Below are 21,305 nucleotides of genomic sequence, written 5' to 3'. Positions count from 1 at the left end.
CTCTGGACTTGTGTGTAATCTCTCTGCAGGGACCGCACATGGTCTGCCTACAGAAACACTTCACTCCATGTTGCCTGGTCTTTTTATCTCCTCTTATTTCTCTGAACCAATTTGCCTGGCAGCGAAATGACATAGGCTACGGGAAGGATTGCTGAAGGTTCACAGCTAGAAAGAAACAAATTGCTACTTTCTATCTTTAATTGTAACTTTATTACTATTACATTGATATGTTTTACAAGGCTTCTGTCTTGTATTGGTAAATGCCGTGTCCACATGTTCGCCATTTATTTATTGAAGAGTTTCTCTCACTATTATGGCACCCCCGGATGTTCTGTAATACCAGTGCATGTTCTCCTAGTGTGTCCAGTGCTGAATACTAGTGGCTGGCCTGGCCTGTACACTAGAGAATGCAGCTACTGAGCATGTGCGACCATAAGGAATGGATAGATTAGGTGGACATTCTGAGAATGATATAAAAGAACACAAGAGGGCGCAAAAACAAGTTTTACTCCATATGAGAAATGGTTCTCTCCTGCTGGATCATACAGAAAACTGAATTACTATCATGGGACAATTCTTTAATACAGTTGAAGAGCAAGTGAAGTGGGAATAAAGAGCAATATTGGTAGTGTTAGGATGCAGAGACGGAAGAAGATTCAGGAGGTGTATAATAAGAGTGGATGTATGGTATAGAGAAGCAATGGAAGCAGCAGTATCCATACCTTCTTATTGTTGTTCTAGTTATGGGCTTCCTGGCAAGAGACATAACCAAAGACGCCCCCTTATGCTCCTTCTTCTCATGGCTGTCAGACACTCCTATCTGTACCTTTCCTCTTTCCTTCACTATGTGGGCCCCGGGCACCATGAAGACTTGTTCACAACATTTTTATCGTCTCCATAACCTATTGTGCCCCCTTTTGTGCCATATCCTCTCTCTACATCTCTCCCTGACTATATTCTGCTGAGCAACTACTCATTTGGCAGTCAAAAGTTACTGAGTCTGACAGTGAAAGTCAGTGTATCATAAATCTTCTGCACCTGTCTCAGTCCAGTGCACCAGACGGCAGGGGTGATAAATTTATAATTCACAGATTGTCAGCCATCAACGGGAATGAGAAAGAAGTTTAATCACTGAGGTAAGGGTGACCTCTAGGTTCTCTTGTTTTGTGGGCCACAGACCACTTTTCAGTCACCCCAGTTCTTGTGGGCTCGGATGTGAGTCATTCCTCTGCACCACCTCACGTAACACCCCTGCCTCCTGGTGCAGAAGCACAAGTAGACTTCCCTTTACAGGCCTAAGAAATCATGTGATGGCAACCAGCAGCAGTACAAAGAAGCTGGAGAGCCAAAACCCAATTATTGCAATGCTCAACATTGCCCCATCCACGTGCATGTGGTTGTATCTGGTCCTGTTGATCTATGATTGAGCTGCTATATTGTTGGGTCAGTCCTTTACCCATCATACACCAATGTATAAAACAATTATATATCTATGAAAAATCTCCTTACTAAGATTGATTAAATAAATAAAATAAAAAAAAATCACCCATACATATTTTGTATAATTTCATATCTTGTAGACCAATAAGTCAAGTTGTAAAACTGTAAATAGTACTTTGATCATCAAACACATACTGAATAATTTATGATCGAGGGGTCATCCCGACTAGCCATTTACACAAACAGATAATTGCTAAGTTGGAAACATTTTGCCCATTTTAGAATATACACATGGGTGTTCCCTATAGTGCGTCTTCCTTGAGATCAGTATGATTGCAGTTTTAAAGGGGTTATTGCTGTGATCTGTGGATTGTGCAAAAAAATTGCCTATGGACAATGCCTGGTGTCTAAGGGTTGGACGTTATGATCCCATATAGTATTAAGGGTGCAATTATGACTGTTTAGAAAAGCAAAGTAAGACCTATTAAATAAGTAATATTCTCACTAACTTGCCTTTTTGCAATGGCAAAAGTAAAGATAACCATTATTAACAAATACTGTATATTAGAAGATCCTATTGTTACCAGACATCAGTGGCTCCTTTCATGCATTGTGTGAAGCAGAATATGCAACTAAATGAACACAATTGCAACCATTTCATGGCATTGGTCATTGTAGACAAACCTTTTGTGCTTGATAAATCATTTGAAAATAATTTGATCACAGGGTTCCCTATTGCTAAGACCCATGGCAGTCCTCTTTGGGGAACTGGGGGCCATCAGTTTAATGTCCAGGGGATTATGGACCCACTGTTCCACCCAATTGGTTTGACTTTGGGCTACTCCTAAGAACATTGTCTAAGTGGTCTCTCTGTTTTCACCCGCTAACCACTATACAGAAATTTGGTCTTCACTGCGGTGGACCACCAGGTTGCTACCTATAGGAGTAGTCTTGGTGTAGGTGGTAGCTGACTCAAAGACCAGAGAGATGGCTGTGTGAGGGACCAGAGGGCCAGGCAAAGTATAGTCAGGAACATTCTGAAGGTCTGTGGAAGGCAGCACGGGAACAAGTCATAAACAAGCCAAAGGGTCAGGACAAACAGCTCAGGTTCACAGGTCAGAAACGGGCAAGGTCAAACACTGAAACATAGGAGCTGTGACGAAAAATGAGTCTGTTTATTTAGAGGTTTTCCTATCTGAGCAAGTTATCTTGCAGATAAGTTGTAGATTGGTGGGAGTCTGACCACTCAACCTGCCACCCAGGGGCTTTACCAGTGGGGTAACATTGGTAGTGGCTGCCACAGGGCCCGGGACATTAGAGGGCCCCTGATGTTTTTTTTCCCTAATAGGCTGTTATCTGCTAGTGTAACTCCAGCAGGTAATGGGTCCTATTTACTTACAGATCCTCGCTCGTGCTCACGGCCGCCGGCACTTCCCCTTCTGTGGAGGTGGCTGTGATGAGGAGAGAGGATCGGTAAGTAAGGCCGTGGGCCCGCAAACCCCACAAACACTGCTATCATTATACTCGGAGGTCCCGAGTATAATGATCGGAAGGCTAGGAGAGGTGAGGGAACATAAATACATTGTTACTTACCTCTTCTGCGCATTGGAAGGCTTCGGGCCTATTTGGTGATGACACCTTGGCTAGGCCTGCGTCATAATGCGTCGCGATGCAGGCCCAGCTCAAGTGGCATCTCTTCCATTATTGAAGATGGCCAACATCAGCGGGGAGTGCACCAGAGCCCAGGAGAGTTAAGTAACAGTGTTTTTTATGTTTGTATCCTCCCCTATGTCTATGATCATTATACTCTGGGGTCTTGGTGCCCCACCATTCCTAGTTACTCTGGTGCTGCCACTGGTCAGAACAGTCCCTTGTTCTGAATGGAGCAGTGATCGGGCAGCACATGCACCTCTCCTTTAATTTCAGTGGAAATAGCTGATATGGCCAAAATCAAACTTGAGTGCTTGGCTATCTCCAGCACCCTATTGAATGAATGGAGCGGAGCATATGCTGCCCGACCACTGCTCCATTCAGAATAAAGGACAAAACTCCACCATTCTTATGACTATTGGGGGTCTGAGTGGTGAAACCCTTACTGATCTGCAAGTGGATAATGGATCTTTTTCCCAGATAGGAAAACCCTCCCAGATATTCAGACATGAGAGATGCAATATGTTAAAAAAAATCAATTCTCAATACAATATTTTGACCATTTTAGTGTTTTTGCCCATGTTAGATTGTGGAATACTCCCTATATGGTTCAATTGTTTATTCTCACTGCAGCGCCCCATGGGTGAAATTACGGCATTACACAATTCTCATTTAAATCAATTGTCTGCCCATATAATGCATTATCATACAGGGTCACAACTATGGAAGACACTCTTTAAAGCTTTGGTTTATTGAGGGGGTCCTCAGCTGGGAAGCCTTGTCGTTTTGCAGTAAATTACCTAATGGAGTATTTGCAGAGGGGTTCTCTGAACTTGACAACCCCTTTATTTCCATTTCTTAATGCTGATGGTGATGATAAAGTGCCTGCTCTCAGATCCGTTTTACATAGTCCGAAGCAAGATTTTGATAAGATGTGCCCATTTCTGGTACTTGGCAATTCTACTATATTGCACTTTATAAAATGGCATTGTTCCAAATGTAGTATTACTGAAAGAATCGACATCCTTATAGGCTAGTGACATTAGTCATTTATTCCAGCAGCTGGGGACAAGTGCCGGAGCTAATCATTACAATAACTCACTAGTGTATCTGCCTGTTAAGCAAAGTGCTTGGGTTTATCAAAGTCTGTGTTTATTCAATAGGCAACTATCAAAGCATTGGGAAAATGTGCTGCGCCCATCATTTTTAATGGCTTCAAGCAAATAATTGGAGGCAGTGGAAGTTAATCAAACCGCTATCTTAAGTAAAAAAAAAAAGCCACCTTCCTCTATGCTGAGCCAAGTGACCTTTAAGTGTTGTCTTCAATGACATTATTCAGGCAATTTACAATGAGCGTACCTTGCCTGTATGTAACTGAAGAACTAGTGCCCCAGCTAATGAATGCAATTCATCACACAGGTACAGCTTAGCACAAAGTTAATACCATGACAGGTAAACAAGCCAGTCATACGGACAAACCAAATTATCTAAAGTGCATAGAAAACACTGTACCAAAGAGGCTGGAAAGCCTCATTCATACACCATGAATAGCACAAGGCTTGATCCATCATTGTACCGCTGAGAGTGAAACCTTCTGTACTCTATAATAGAAGATTTTAATTAAAATGTATCCCAGAATAAAGATAGCGTTTGTTATGTGTTTGGTTTTTGATTAGAATAATACCTGGATGGGTTATTTCTGCTGTCGTATCTGAATGTAGGATAAAACAGAGGAAAAGAAGCCAAGGTTTATATAATAGATGGAGAGAAGCTGAGCTCTGTGATATATAGGGTTATATAATAGATGGGGAGAAGAGGAGCTCTGTGATATATAGGGTTATATGATAGAGGAGAGAAGCTGACTCGCTGAGTACTGTGATATATAGGGTTATATGTTAGAGGAGAGAAGCTGAGCTCTGTGATATATAGGGTTATATGATAGAGGAAAGAAGCTGAGCTCTGTGATATATAGGGTTATATAATAGATGGGGAGAAGCGGAGCTCTGTGATATATAGGGTTATATGATAGAGGAGAGAAGCTGAGATCTGTGATATATAGGGTTATATGATATAAAGAGAGAAGCTGAGCTCTGTGATATATAGGGTTATATGATATAAAGAGAGAAGCTGAGCTCTGTGATATATAGGGTTATATGATAGAGGAGAGAAGCTGAGCTCTGTGATATATAGTGTTATATGATAGAGGAGAGAAGCTGAGCTCTGTGATATATAGGGTTATATGATAGAGGAGAGAAGCTGAGCTCTGTGATATATAGGGTTATATGATAGAGGAGAGAAGCTGAGCTCTGTGATATATAGGGTTATATGATAGAGGAGAGAAGCTGAGCTCTGTGACATATAGGGTTATATGATAGAGGAGAGAAGCTGAGCTCTGTGATATATAGAGTTATATGATAGAGGAGAGAAGCTGAGCTCTGTGATATATAGGGTTATATGATAGAGGAGAGAAGCTGAGCTCTGTGATATATAGGGTTATATGATAGCAGAGAGAAGCTGAGCTCTGTGATATATAGGGTTATATGATAGAGGAGAGAAGCTGAGCTCTGTGATATATAGGGTTATATGATAGAGGAGAGAAGCTGAGCTCTGTGATATATAGGGTTATGTGATAGAGGAGAGAAGCTGAGCTCTATAATATATAGGGTTATATGATAGAGGGAGAGAAGCTGAGATCTGTGAAAAATAGGTTTATATGACATAGAGAGAAGCTGAGCTCTGTGTATATAAGGTTGTATAATAGTTGGGGAGAAGTGGAGCTTTGTGATATATAAGGTTATATGATAGAGGGAGAGAAGCTGAGCTCTGTGATATACAGTCCTATGAAAAAGTTTGGGCACCCTTATTAATCTTAATCATTTTTAGTTCTAAATATTTTGGTGTTTGCAGCAGCCATTTCAGTTTGATATATCTAATAACTGATGGACACAGTAATATTTCAAGATTGAAATGAGGTTTATTGTACTAACAGAAAATGTGCAATATGCATTAAACCAAAATTTGACTGGTGCAAAAGTATGGGCACCTCAACAGAAAAGTGACATTAATATTTAGTAGATCCTCCTTTTGTCTCTAGTCACTTCCTGTAGCTCTTAATCAGTTCCTGGATCCTGGATGAAGGGATTTTGGACCATTCCTCTTTACAAAACAATTCAAGTTCAGTTAAGTTAGATGGTCGCCGAGCATGGACAGCCCGCTTCAAATCATCCCACCAATATTCAATGATATTCAGGTCTGGGGACTGGGATGGCCATTCCAGAACATTGTAATTGTTCCTCTGCATGAATGCCTGAGTTGATTTGGAGCAGTGTTTTGGATCATTACCTTGCCCATATCCATCCCCGGTGTAACTTCAACTTCGTCACTGATTCTTGAACATTATTCTCAAGAATCTGCTGATACGGAGTGGAATCCATGTGACCCTCAACTTTAACAAGATTCCCGGTGCCGGCATTGGCCACACAGCCCCAAAGCATGATGGAACCTCCACCAAATTTTACAGTGCGTAGAAAGTGTTTTTCTTGTAATGCTGTTTTTTTGGGACTCCATGCATAACGCCTTTTTGTATGACCAAACAACTCAATCTTTGTTTCATCAGTCCACAGGACCTTCTTCCAAAATGAACTTGGCTTGTCCAAATGTGCTTTTGCATACCTCAGGTGACTCTGTTTGTGGCGTGCTTTCAGAAACGGCTTCTTTCTCATCACTCTCCCATACAGCTTCTCCTTGTGCAAAGTGCGCTGTATTGTTGACCGATGCACAGTGATACCATCTGCAGCAAGATGATGCTGCAGCTCTTTGGAGGTGGTCTGTGGATTGTCCTTGACTGTTCTCACCATTCTTCTTCTCTGCTTTTCTGATATTTTTCTTGGCCTGCTACTTCTGGGCTTAACAAGAACTGTCCCTGTGGTCTTCAATTTCCTTACTATGTTCCTCACAGTGGAAACTGACAGGTTAAATCTCTGAGACAACGTTTTGTATCCTTCCCCTGAACAACTATGTTGAACAATCTTTGTTTTCAGATCATTTGAGAGCGGGCTGCCCATGCTCGGCCACCATCAAACTTAACTGAACTTGAATTGTTTTGTAAAGAGGAATGGTCTAAAATACCTTCATCCAGGATCCAGGAACTGATTAAAAGCTACAGGAAGCGACTAGAGGCTGTTATCTTTGCAAAAGGAGGATCTACTAAATATTAATGTCACTTTTCTGTTGAGGTGCCCATACTTTTGCACCAGTCAAATTTTGGTTTAATGCATATTGCACATTTTCTGTTAGTACAATAAACCTCATTTCAATCCTGAAATATTACTGTGTCCATCAGTTATTAGATATATCAAACTGAAATGGCAGCTGCAAACACCAAAATATTTAGAACTAAAAATGATTAAGATTAATAAGGGTGCCCAAACTTTTTCATAGGACTGTATAGGGTTATATGATAGAGGAGAGAAGCTGAGCTCTGTGATATATAGGGTTATATGATAGAGGAGAGAAGCTGAGCTCTGTGATATATAGGGTTATATGATAGAGGAGAGAAGCTGAGCTCTGTGATATATAGGGTTATATGATAGAGGAGAGAAGCTGAGCTCTGTGATATATAGGGTTATATGATAGAGGAGAGAACCTGAGCTCTGTGATGTATAGGGTTATATAATAGATGGGGAGAAACAGAGCTCTGCGATATATAGGGTCATATGATAGAGGGAGAGAAGCTGAGCTGTGTGATATATAGGGTTATATGATAGAGGAGAGAAGCTGAGCTCTGTGATATATAGGGTTATATGATAGAGGAGATAAGCTGAGCTCTGTGATATATAGGGTTATATGATAGAGGAGAGAAGCTGAGCTCTGTGATATATAGGGTTATATGATAGAGGGAGAGAAGCTGAGATCTGTGATAAATAGGTTTATATGACAGAGAAAGAAGCTGAGCTCTGTGTATATAGGGTTGTATAATAGTTGGGGAGAAGCGGAGCTTTGTGATATATAGGGTTATATGATTCTACAGATAATGAACCGTCACTCGGTGTTATGCTGGTGCTCGGAAATGGCCTCTCACCGCCATATTAGTATAACCAAAGAAATTTCCGGCACTCAATGGGTATGCTTCCAAAGATGAAAATTTATTTTAACAAAAAACGTTTCGGTCTAGAAGACCTTCGTCAGTTTGTCTGCAGAAAATATACAAATATACAAATTGTGATATATATATATACATAAGTCAAACAAAAAAACAAACAACAAAACAAAACATTGATACAGACATACAATACATATAATACGGTATGTGCATGGGATACCAGTATAGCAACATAAAAGTTGGGGTATCAATTATAGTGACTCAAGGTATATTGATAAATACATAGCGTAACGGAGCTACAGGTGGACATTAAAGCAAATCATGGTATAACACGGAATCCGTGATAAAGCAATGAAGTAAATGGAAGACAATACACAGGGAAAACGGTATATCACAGTATCAATATTCCAAGGAAAACAGTCTAGAACAATACATCAATATGTCAGTAAATAGAGGATGGGTGCCCAGCTTACTAAACAGTAACATGTAGCCTAACTTAATGCAGTATCCTAAACAATCTTACCGGTAGGAGATATGAGTAGTAGGAAGCCAAATGTGGACATGTGGGAAATCCAGGAAATGAAGATGTGCACTGTGCAGGAGGAGAGTGGCTTTAAATGGGGAATTTGGCGCCAGAAACCGTCGGGCCGGGAGCCCCGCCCCTATTGGGGGCGTGGCCCCAAGTCCAAGGGTCCCCGGCACCCCCCTAAATATAAAACAGGGTGGGTAGACATTGGTGGTATACAGTGGTAATAGTAGACGAGTCAAATGATTCGTCTACTATTACCACTGTATACCACCAATGTCTACCCACCCTGTTTTATATTTAGGGGGGTGCCGGGGACCCTTGGACTTGGGGCCACGCCCCCAATAGGGGCGGGGCTCCCGGCCCGACGGTTTCTGGCGCCAAATTCCCCATTTAAAGCCACTCTCCTCCTGCACAGTGCACATCTTCATTTCCTGGATTTCCCACATGTCCACATTTGGCTTCCTACTACTCATATCTCCTACCGGTAAGATTGTTTAGGATACTGCATTAAGTTAGGCTACATGTTACTGTTTAGTAAGCTGGGCACCCATCCTCTATTTACTGACATATTGATGTATTGTTCTAGACTGTTTTCCTTGGAATATTGATACTGTGATATACCGTTTTCCCTGTGTATTGTCTTCCATTTACTTCATTGCTTTATCACGGATTCCGTGTTATACCATGATTTGCTTTAATGTCCACCTGTAGCTCCGTTACGCTATGTATTTATCAATATACCTTGAGTCACTATAATTGATACCCCAACTTTTATGTTGCTATACTGGTATCCCATGCACATACCGTATTATATGTATTGTATGTCTGTATCAATGTTTTGTTTTGTTGTTTGTTTTTTTGTTTGACTTATGTATATATATATATCACAATTTGTATATTTGTATATTTTCTGCAGACAAACTGACGAAGGTCTTCTAGACCGAAACGTTTTTTGTTAAAATAAATTTTCATCTTTGGAAGCATACCCATTGAGTGCCGGAAATTTCTTAGGGTTATATGATAGAGGGAGAGAAGCTGAGCTGTGTGATATATAGGGTTATATGATAGAGGAGAGAAGCTGAGCTCTGTGATATATAGGGTTATATGATAGAGGAGAGAAGCTGAGCTCTGTGATATATAGGGTTATATGATAGAGGAGAGAAGCTGAGCTCTGTGATATATAGGGTTATATGATAGAGGAGAGAAGCTGAGCTCTGTGATATATAGGGTTATATGATAGAGGAGAGAAGCTGAGCTCTGTGATATATAGGGTTATAGGATAGAGGGAGAGAACCTGAGCTCTGTGATATATAGGGTTATATAATAGATGGGGAGAAGCAGAGCTCTGTGATATATAGGGTTATATGATGGAGGAGAGAACCTGAGCTCTGTGATATATAGGGTTATATGATAGAGGAGAGAAGCTGAGCTCTGTGATATATAGATCAAAATGTACAGCATACAATGTATTAGTCCTGGAAAATGTCTTGAAGATTATCTCTCTGTGCGATATAGGTAAGGACATATTCTTATTGCTAAGCTGCACCTGTACTTGCTATTGCTTTAAAATATAAAAAAAAAACTTGATAGTCTTCAGTAGTTGATACCTTTTTAATGGCTAAGTCATAATGATGACAAATTACTGACGTTTCGGAACCTCTTGGGTCCTTTATCAAAGTAAATTTAAAACATCTCTGAACGATGCATATTTATATACAGAGAAGGCACATAGGGTTAGAATTCCAGGAGGAGGGGGATGTGTGTTAGTAATTGGTAGAGACAACAGGTCCTTATCAGTTCACACGTTCCTGTAAAAAGACATGAAGCTCTGTGACAAATTCAATCCACTCCAGTGTCTGAAGCAGGGTCATGAATTTATACTCATGTATGCGTCATTCTCTCTTTGATCTGAAATTCCCTCTCAAAACCAAAATTTTCATGTGATCAGTGATATTATGATCCTCATTGCAGAAATGTTTTGATACGGGAAGGTCTATCCTTCGTTCTTTAATTGTATGGCGATGTGAGTTCATCCGCATTCTAAGTTGCTGTCCGGTCTCTCCAACATACAGATTATCAGTGGAACATTTGGTGCATATTATTAAATACACTACATTGGGTGTGCTGCAGGTGAAGGTACCCGGAATTTTATATTCCTTGTTCGAGTTTGGTATCTTTATCCTGTCAGTTGTTAGTATGTGCGGGCAGGTTTTGCAATGTTGCTGACCGCATGGAAATGTTCCTGTGTTAGTTGGAGGTGACAGAGAGCTACTGACAACCATATTCCTGACGTTTGGTGGCTGTCTGTAGTACAGGAGAGGGGGATCTGGAAATATGGATGTTAGGGCTCGTTCACATCTGCGGCCCGGTCTCCGTACTTAGGTTTCCGTTTCCTGCCTAAAACACAGGCAGGATACGGAAACCTGCAGGAGACTTTCTCACCCATTCATTTGAATGGGTGAGAAAGCTGTCCGGCGGTGAGCGTTTTGCGCTCTCCGCCGCGAAACCGGGTTTTATAATCCGGACACAGAGTCAGACATGCAGTACTCTGTGTCCGGATAAAAAATATCCGGTTTCGCGGCGGAGAGCGCAAAACGCTCACCGCCGCGCACGGCCGGACCCGTTCTATGGTTTCCGTCTTCTGGCATGCAGAAGACGGAAACCATAGAACGGAGACCCCAGACGCAGGTGTGAACCCAGCGTTAGACGGTTGTCTTTTTGTAGTAGTGGATGTAGTTTGCATGTGATACCTCTCAGTGTCTCCAGGTATGGGTTATAAGTGACAACCAGGGGCACCCGATTGTTTTCCTTTTTTGTATTGTATCTTAATAACTCCGATCTTGGTATTCTGGTGGCCCTGGTGATTTGGTTATCAATTGTTCTTGGATGGTAATCCTGCCTCAAGAATGTGTTTCTGAGTATGCACATCTAAGGCCTGGTTCACATCTGTGGTCAGGTTTCCATTCGGGAAGTCCACTTTGGGGACCCCCTGAATGGAAACCTATACGCATTAAAAAGAAGTTAAATAGGAAACCACATGGACCCCATAGATTATAATGGGGTCCATGCGGTTTCCGCTCGGTTTCCGCACAAAACATATGGAGAGAAAAGTCCTATAAGCAGCACTTTTCTCTCTGCATGTTTCGTGTGGAAACCGCACGGACCCCTATAGGGTTCGCATGTTTCCTTAGGTAACTGATTTTTAATGTGCATGGGTTTCCATTCAGGGGGACCCCAAGCAGACTCCGAGAATGGATATCTGAACACATATGTGAACCAGCCCTAAGGACACCCTGAAGATAATTTTTCTCAGTATACTTCACAGACTTCCTGCTGAGCTCAGACAAATGACTGAGCTAAAATACGGCAGTCAGTTTAATCGAGCAAAACTGCAGGTTAAAGTATAGGGGAAAGACATTGCAACACTTTGACCCTCTGCTCAGCTTTTTGCTATATAATCTGTGATCAGACAATGCGGTTTGCACTACTAAGTCTCCTGTGACCTAATGAAGCGGAGCTAATAAGCGGCTGACAATGAGAGAGTTATGCAAATATGGTGGTTTTTAGCCGATGTCTAGACATGAACTTTAAATCACAAATTTGTCTCTGTGACGCAAGTGTAAAGTTTTGCCGACATTTTGGACAAGACTTTTTTCCTATGGAAAAATCGAAATTTGCTTTGAATCTGCAAACTGAGATCCCTGCTCTGCTGATCGTTGTTTTATTCCTAACTATGCAAAGAGAACGTTAATTAAATTAATCTGATCCAAAAAGTCATTCTCCTGGAACAATTAAAATGATGGTTTTTAACAAAATGATTCAGAACAATAGGTCGCGTCTTTTACATGAGCCCTCTCTATGTCATGTATTCTGATTTACATTGCAGCGATGGTTCAGTGAAGAAGCTGGTTATGGCGGAAAATGAGGAAAAAAATACTTAGCTAATGCTTTACCCAAAACAGAAATAATTGGATGATTGAGTAAGGAATTATGTCTAGTGGATTTACTGTATAAACAGTGTTTTATGGGATTTGGGCCTGTTCGTAGCATTGTGATCAATGTGACCACCAGGATCTCCACTAGGAGACTATGTCCACTTGGCAACCAATTTTGTACAGCTTCAATACAGCTAAAAAGCAAAATTAAACGATTGCGGACAACGGCGGACTTTCCAGGAAAAGCCATGATGCCATCGCGTTTTTTTCCACAGCACTTTTTGCTGCGGCCTAGTTCGTGGGAACTTTGATGGAACTCGGTCATGTGAATCTAGGGCAGACCTGGGCAATGTACGGCCCGCAGGCCATATCCGGCCCCCTGACATAGCTTGACTAGGGAGGCGTGTCTTAGTGCCGGCAGGACAGTGCAAGAAGATGGAGACGTGTAGTGTGTGTCCTAAGGTACTGAGAGGGGAGGGAGGGAGGGGGGATGTGAGATGCAGGGTGGAGAGTGTGTGTGTGTGTGTCTGTCTGGGTGTGTCTGTGTCTCAGTAACCTAGAGGCAGAGATGGAGGGGGAATGTTATACTGGGGCAAAGATGGAGGGAGAACATGAAACTGGGGGAGAGATGGAGGGGGGACTTGAAACTGGGGGGAAATGAAGGAGGCACTTAAACTGGGGGGACATTAAACTGGGGACAACTGGAAGGGGCATTAAACCGTGGAGGTAGCTGGAGGGGACCTGTCTGCCTCTAGTTGCCCCCAGTTTAATGTCACTCTCCAGCTACCCCTATGGTTTAATGTCTGCTTCCAACTGCCCCCACTGTTTAATGTCCTCCTCCAGTTTCCACCAGTTTATACTGGTGCACCAGGAGAGGGACTTAATACTGTGGGGCAGTTGGAAGGGAACATTGTAATGTGGGGGCATATAATGTACGGGTGACTGTAAGAGAGTTATACTTTATGGAGGAATATGAAAAGATGATTGAGAACGGACGGAGTCAACATAGAAGTGGGTGGAGCTAAATTTGCCGAAGCGCGCATGGCCCTCTAGAAAAGTTTAAATTTCTTATGCGACCCCATGAGAAAATTAATTGCCCACCCCTGATCTAGGGTAAGGCATTCAATGTGTATATTCACGTGGTTATTTGACAGCCCAATTGTCAAACAGAAACTGACGTGCGCTATCTTTGCCCTTCAAAACAGACTTAGATAGTGTCATGTGAATAGACCCATTGGAATATATGGCTTCATGACGGCCATTTTAAAAAAAACTACTGTTGCATGGCTAATATTGACCCCTACTACAGTATACAAGTCCCTAGATATTTCCACGTGCATACATACGGCTATAGGCCTTGTGAATAGTTTGCTCTGGGCCCCCACTATTCTGCGTACACCCACCATGCCTAGTGTCTACATGTGAGATATCATCGCAACTCCTAAAACAATTGGTGTGTAAATGTCACATAGAAAGTCATGAATCAGTATTTGTCATGTTTTCCTTTGTATAGTTACCTAGATAATTAATGTAACAGTGCAAAGACATAAAAGCATCCATGACTATAAGCACAGAGGCTGCAAATGAGGATGAATCATAAATGGTATAGTACCGTCATCTATACAACCTTTATACTATATGTGTCATACTTAGTAATGGTGTCTGCTTCAGAGCCCTGTGTGTGCATGTGTATCTGTGCAGGAGAGCAGGGCGAACTGCTTCTGCCACGAGCCAGGTTCGTCCCGAACAAAACCGACCAATTGGTGATTGGTGTCAGCTAAACTAAGATGACCACTGCAATATATTGTGGTAAATTATTCGGACCCAGGGTATAATAGGTGGCGACCCAGGGAAGGTAAAAAAAAAATCTCCAAAACATTTGCGCTAAAGTCCCAAGTAGCAAACCGCAGAAAAAACCAATGCTGCGGAAAAGACCGGGGGCCAATAAAGGAGCACTGTTGTGTGTGATGGACAATAAAGGAGGTTTTATACTGTGTGGGGGCCTGTAAAGGGGCATTATATTGAGTGGAAAACAATAAAGATGGGAAAATACTATTTGCGGGCCAGTAAAGGGGACTTTATACCATGTGAGGACCTATAAAGGGGTCATTATACGCTGTGGAGGCCAAAAAAGAGGGCAATATACTGTGTGTGGGCCAGTAAAGGGGTCTTTAAATTGTGTGGGGACTAGTAAAGGGGACATCATAATGTGTGGGGACTAGTAAAGGGGACATCATAATGTGTGGGGACTAGTAAAGGGGACATCATAATGTGTGGGGACTAGTAAAGGGGACATCATAATGTGTGGGGACTATTAAAGGGGGTTTTATACTGTGTGAGACCTGTGAAGGAGGTGTGAAGTGGGGACTAGTAATGGCTTTATACTGTGTGGGGATCAGCTGTAGTTCGCCCCATTACCTGGATGATAGAAGTTAGGGTGTTCGTGATGGTGCAATAATGAGGCAGAAGATCCCTGCCACTTTAATACTGTCATTTGCTGCTCACTCGCTCCTCTAGTCATTTAATCCTTTCCCTGTGGAAAATATGAGGAGACCCCAACTGCAAGCCCCTTCCCAGGACACAAACTTAATCCTTGCAGTACTGCCATTATTGGGAATATACAGGTAAGCTTCCAGTCTTCCTCCTGTGGGGATGGCTCCTCCCTGTCGCCTGACTGCTGGCACATGCTTTAGACTCAGTGCTGCTCTGCAGCCGATAATCCACCTCTATTGTGCAGCTCCCACTCCTGCGCCGTAGAGGTGGATCGTCAGCTACATAGCAGCATAGGGACAATAGCATACGCCGACAGAATCAGAAAAGACGGAGGGGGCGTCCTGCAGGAGGAAGATAGGAAGGAAGAGAGGTAAGTATGTAATGGGGTCAGGGAGTGAGCTGAGTTAGTGGGGAAGAGATAGTATTGGGTGGAATAGCTAGAGAGACAGGGAGGGGGTGTATGGGAGGGAGAGGGAGGAGTGAGGTGAGGGGAGTAAGTGTGGAAGGTACACAGCAAGAAGCTGAGCCAAGTAAACAAATGCAGAAGTTATCACGCGCTCCCAGAGACACCCAAAAATCACTCAAAACACTGCTAAAAGAAAATGGGTGCATACATTAACCCATTAATAGCACTAACAGACCAGAAAACCCATTTAATGACAATATTAGTCCACATTAATAGTTTTAATTAATACTTTTCCATCAAGCCACATGATATCACATTCCAATTGAAGTTGAAAGCGTTGTCCAAGTCACATGGGTGATAGATATAGATGACCTATCCACAGGATAGGTTACCAGAATCAGATCAGTGGGGGTAAAATACTCAGACAGCTGGAAGCCTTTAAAAGGTATATATGGTTGGATACAGTTCTGCTCCTATGGAAGTGAATGGGTGCACTTCACTGGTGCCAATGCTGTAGTACATGGAGCCTGAAGCTTTATACAGTATATACTACTGCTTTCTGTAGCCAATTCAGTTGATCAATGTGTGGGGTCTGGGTGTTGAACCCCTCCATGACCTGGTACTGATGACCTAGGCTTTGGATACATCATCAATATTTGGTAGCCATGTGTCTTGGTCAGCCCCATTAATATCAGTTTAACTTTGCTTCCTCTGTACATTGGCAGGCCATTCGTTGTTCCAAATGGCACCTTTGTGTTTACGTAGTTTAACAGGATTAGACCTTATTTTTAGGCAGACCTGTCAGACATGTTGATGCCTTTGGGTTTAGGATAATATGGTAAATTGCATGTATATGAGAGTATAGTAAATGCATAATCCTATACGTTGCCTTTTACAGTAACATCATTTTTATACTTTTTAGGTGTCAGATGAAGCTCTTCATTCCAAATTGGAAGAAGAAGAAGATGGCATTCCTGAAGAAATGGAGCCATATTTAGTACGCAGGCTTTCTTGTAGAAATATACAACTACCTCCCTTGGCATTCAGATTGGCAGAGCAAGCGGAATGGGATAAAAAACCGGATTGTGAGAGTCCACAGCGGCCGACGTCTCTAGCACTGAGGATTCCTCCGCTGATTGCAATCACAGCTGCGGACACTACAAGGTAGGACGTGATGAAATCCTAAATGCCGGGTTATCTGCAAGTCTGTAAGTGCTAATCCACACTGGCAAGGAACTTTGCTGAAATGTAATGGGGAAAAACATGTTTGTTACAAATTGATGGTTTTACAGTTTCTATTTAGCGATTTTCGTTGTACTGTATATTTGCGCTCATCCAAGAAATCCTGACATGTGATCCAATATGGGTTCTTAACTAAAAAGTTAGAGTTCCCTGTAAATAAATCTCGTCGCCCCACCTGATATGTATTTGTAAACACTAGCATTCCTTATGAAATAATAATTCTGGAACATCTTTACTTGGTGCTCATGCTAGGTTCGCAATAAGGTTTGGATGCGGACCGGGACAATGGAAACTCTGTCCACTTAAAAAGCGTTTACTTGCAAAAACCCGCGGTCCCCATAGACTATAATGAGGTTTGCCGGGTTTCCACAAACCGGTGCAGAGAAAGTCCTCCTAGCGGGACTTTTCTCTCCGCCAATTTTAGATGGAATATACGGGTTGAGTTTACCAACACAGATGTGAATCCAGTCTTAGGGCCCCACATGGCGTAAACCGCAGTGTTTTACAGTCTTTGCCAGGGGGGATAGGATCCTAGCGAATCCCATCCACACATTGCAGACAAATATGCACAGTGAAAATGTTGCGATTTCCAAAACTGTTGCGTTTCTGGAAATCGCAACATGTCAATTATACAGCAGTAGAGATGAGCGAGTACTGTTCGGATCAGCCGATCTGAACAGCACGCTCACATAGAAATGAATGGACGTAGCCGGCACGCGGGGGGTTAAGCGGCCAGCCGCCGTCATAGCGGAAGTACCAGGTGCTTCCATTCATTTCTATGGAGCGTGCTGTTCGGATCGGCTGATCCGAACAGTACTCGCTCATCTCTATACAGCAGCAGTTTCCCTAAAGGTATAATAGGGACAGAAAGTCTGCAGAGAAAAACTCAGTGAACTTTCTGTGAAAAGTGCTGTGGGAAAAACCACAATGTGTTTCTGCTGCGGTTTTCCCCGCAGTCCTGTTTCGCTGTGGCCAACTATGTGGGGCCATAATCTGTTATAGTTGTCCTTACACAGTCTGACACTTTCAGCACTGATTGGAGAGGGTGACATGTAGGGCAAACCCCTTGCTTAGGTTTGGTTCATATCTGCTTTTGATTGGGAACTACTTTCCTGTCTGCACGATCCCTGCGGAGATCTGGCGGTTAGCACATGGAATCCATTATAGTCTATGGGGTCCGTGTACTTTTACAGCACAGCGCTTTGCACTTGCGTTTGGTATTGGGTCCCCATGTGGACTCCCCTAGACGGAATCCAAACGCTGATGTGAATGAGGTCTTAGTGCGATTTTTGGAAATCTGGTCATGCCTTTAATTTAGTATTTCATACCTGATAATGGAACTTCCAATCTTGGTGACATCATGACTGGTTCATTGTTCTCAGTACCCGGAGACTTTTAGGGTGAAGTCCATAATTGTATTTGTGGTTCAGCTAAATAAAGATTTCGTATTTGGTGCAAACAAGAAGCAGACTGTATTTATAGTATTTATAACACGTGGATCATGCTGCAGTGTTGAACATGAATACATGGATGATAAGTTACACAAAAACCATTGTTATACGCACAAAAGTGAGAGACGTCACAGCCCTGGACAAGACCATAAGCAGGTGCATAGATCGTGGACTGTGACATCTAGTAACTGGTTATTCCTCATGTCGTCAGCCTAGAAGTAAAATCTTAAGGCTCTAAACTCCTGTAAACCAAGTGTATATATTTCACAAATTCCCTATTTCTGTCCATGGTACTTAGCCATTTAAGGTTGATCTTATACTATGAGATTATTTCAATATACCTAGTTATTCCCTTTCTTTATTTTATTCCAATTTGTGGCATAAATTATTCCTAATACGCTCATACCAGTGCTGTACTTCGTCTTAATATGATTGTCTTCCCATTTCCGACATCCCATCAACCATCTGATTTCAATGCTCAGTTGCTTCTCAATTAGGGGACGCTGAAAATGTTCTGTACAGATGGATCTGAGATGGTTGAAATGTACGACTAACCATGGTCATTTTTAATGCAGGGGTGTGATGAATAAATGATCTAGTATGTGCTAGGTTAACGCCATCAAAAGGAAAATGGACTAAATATAATGGAAGGACCGTTAGAAAATACAATGTAGAAGGAAGTTCTTAAAGTGGACCTGTATGGTGTGTGAATGAGAGAGGAGAGGACCAAGAACAATGGGGAGAGGCAGCGATTCTGTGCAGGTAAGTTGAGCGATCAGGATCAGAATTCCGTTCCCGATCTTTTTTAGGCGGTATCGGAACCCAATCGCAATTGTGAAATTTACTCAATCACTGATCGGTATCCGATCTTTTCCGATCCCGATCGCTCAACCCTATCTGCCATACATTTACCTCTCTGATGTCTTCCCTGTCGCGATAGTGCACAACAATGATTACCATATAACTAAACTTTCGGACAATGTTTGATTTTCTGGCAGAATTTGTGTCAATAATAAATTTTGTGATATACTTTATGATAAAATTTTTATGATAAAATTTGCCTTTTTAGCACATTTCTCACCCATCCTTTTGCTACACTGAAGGTACGGTTTTGTTCAGTCTGAATGACCCTACATGATCATGTATATTATGTCATGTCACATTTGCTTCTGACAGATTCCCTTTAATGTTGTCAAGGATTAAATAGTTATAACCTAGACAGTAAGACCCTGTATTGATACTGCCAGTGGTGTAACTAAAGTCTTGTGGATCCCGGTGCAATCTTTTGTCCGGGGCCCCCTACCTCATACCTACAGCGAATTCCTGATAGTGATGGTTATAGGTGATAAGGAGTTTAATCCACCTTAGTGTGGTTAGGGTAATCTGGGGGTCTGCTTGGTTTATGGGCCAGATGGAAGCTGCAATCTCAGTACTGATGCCAGTGCTTATGGGCCCCCTAAGGCTCCTGGGCCGTGGTGCAACTGCACCCTCTGCAACCCCTCATGTTACTGCCCAATATATAAGTGGGCGTCGCTGCGTCAGACAGTATAAGATCCCCTATAGGATATTGTTTAGCTTATCCATTGCAGCTTTACACGACCTTGGGAAGAAAAAAATCTAGCAACAAAGTAAAGACTTCTACTGTATAGTGTGAGATGTGAGATGTACTACTTCAGTTCTCTGCTTTACTTTCTGGATTAACACATTCAGGTCGTTCTACCGTTGTTATGAAACATAACATTATGTATGTACAGCCATTGTAACATGGATAATACATCTGCAGGTCGACCCTGACGTAGACCTACATCTACTGTCTATTCACAATATATATTCCGCCCTGTATTATTTTGTACTTACTGTATAATACATATAATTTGAGAAAATCTGTCTTGCTGAAAACAAGTACAAAAGAATAGTAGACGGTGATATTGAACTCATGGGTATAACTAACTGAGCAGGCGGTTACTGAGGTGCCCAAAAGCAAAGACATTGCCGTGTAAATGGGATGACTATGGAATAAATGACAGGAGGAAGGTGGGGGGCTCCATTTTCCTCCCGTCCCTCTTCTATAGCACATTGTCTTGCATCTTGCTCCTGTTCTGTATTACTGTCCTTAAACATCAGACATGATGGGTTTTCTTGTATTGCGTCATCACAGTATACATTGTTCTTTGTATATAATGTGCCAGCACAGTTACTATAATTCCTGCGCTATAACATCATGGAGTTGATGATCCTTGCCCTACAACATCACTTTGTGAATTAGGCTGTTAACATCTGCAACAGCTTTTCTGTTTTTCTATTCCCTGATAGGAAAAGAAAAAAATGGAAATCTTATGGACAGATCTGTTATGTGATGGAAAAACAATACAAATCCATCAAGTATCCATTATAGTGTCTGTCAGAATCTACAATGGAGGCTCATAATAGGCCCTCTGACACAGATGTGAATATTTGTCTATGCTATGACATCACTGTGACATGCACATAACATGTGCATTATTATTTAACAGTGACATCACTGTGTGTAATATCCCTGTACTGTGACATCACTGTGTGTAATATCTCTGTGCTGTGACATCACTGTGTGTATTATCCCTGTACTGTGACATCACTGTGTGTATTATCCCTGTACTGTGACATCACTGTGTATATTATCCCTGTACTGTGACATCACTGTGTGTATTATCCCTGTACTGTGACATCACTGTGTGTATTATCCTGTACTGTGATATCACTGTGTATATTATCCCTGTACTGGGACATCACTGTGTGTATTATCCCTGTACTGTGACATCACAGTGTATATTATCCCTGTACTGTGACATCACTGTGTGTATTATCCCTGTACTGTGACATCACTGTATTATCCCTGTACTGTTACATCACTGTGTGTATTATCCCTGTACTGTGACATCACTGTGTGTATTATCCCTGTACTGTGACATCACTGTGTGTATTATCCCTGTACTGCGACATCACTGTGTGTATTATCCTGTACTGTGACATCACTGTGTGTATTATCCTGTGCTGTGACATCACTGTGTGTATTATCCCT

General features: G+C 42.0%; 1 protein-coding gene across 1 annotated transcript in view; it reads left to right on the top strand.

Moving 5' to 3' along the window:
- PDE4D (phosphodiesterase 4D) overlaps positions 1-21,305 on the top strand; it is a 919,557-nt gene that overhangs the window by 229,492 nt on the left and 668,760 nt on the right. The window contains exon 3 of the mRNA XM_075269766.1: positions 16,477-16,718. Within this exon, the coding sequence (XP_075125867.1) occupies positions 16,477-16,718 (242 nt within the window). The remainder of the gene's footprint in view (positions 1-16,476; positions 16,719-21,305) is intronic.

Source organism: Leptodactylus fuscus, chromosome 1, assembly GCF_031893055.1.
Source record: "Leptodactylus fuscus isolate aLepFus1 chromosome 1, aLepFus1.hap2, whole genome shotgun sequence".
Taxonomy (NCBI): Eukaryota; Metazoa; Chordata; class Amphibia; order Anura; family Leptodactylidae; genus Leptodactylus; species Leptodactylus fuscus.
This window is presented reverse-complemented; position numbering and strand designations above follow the sequence as displayed.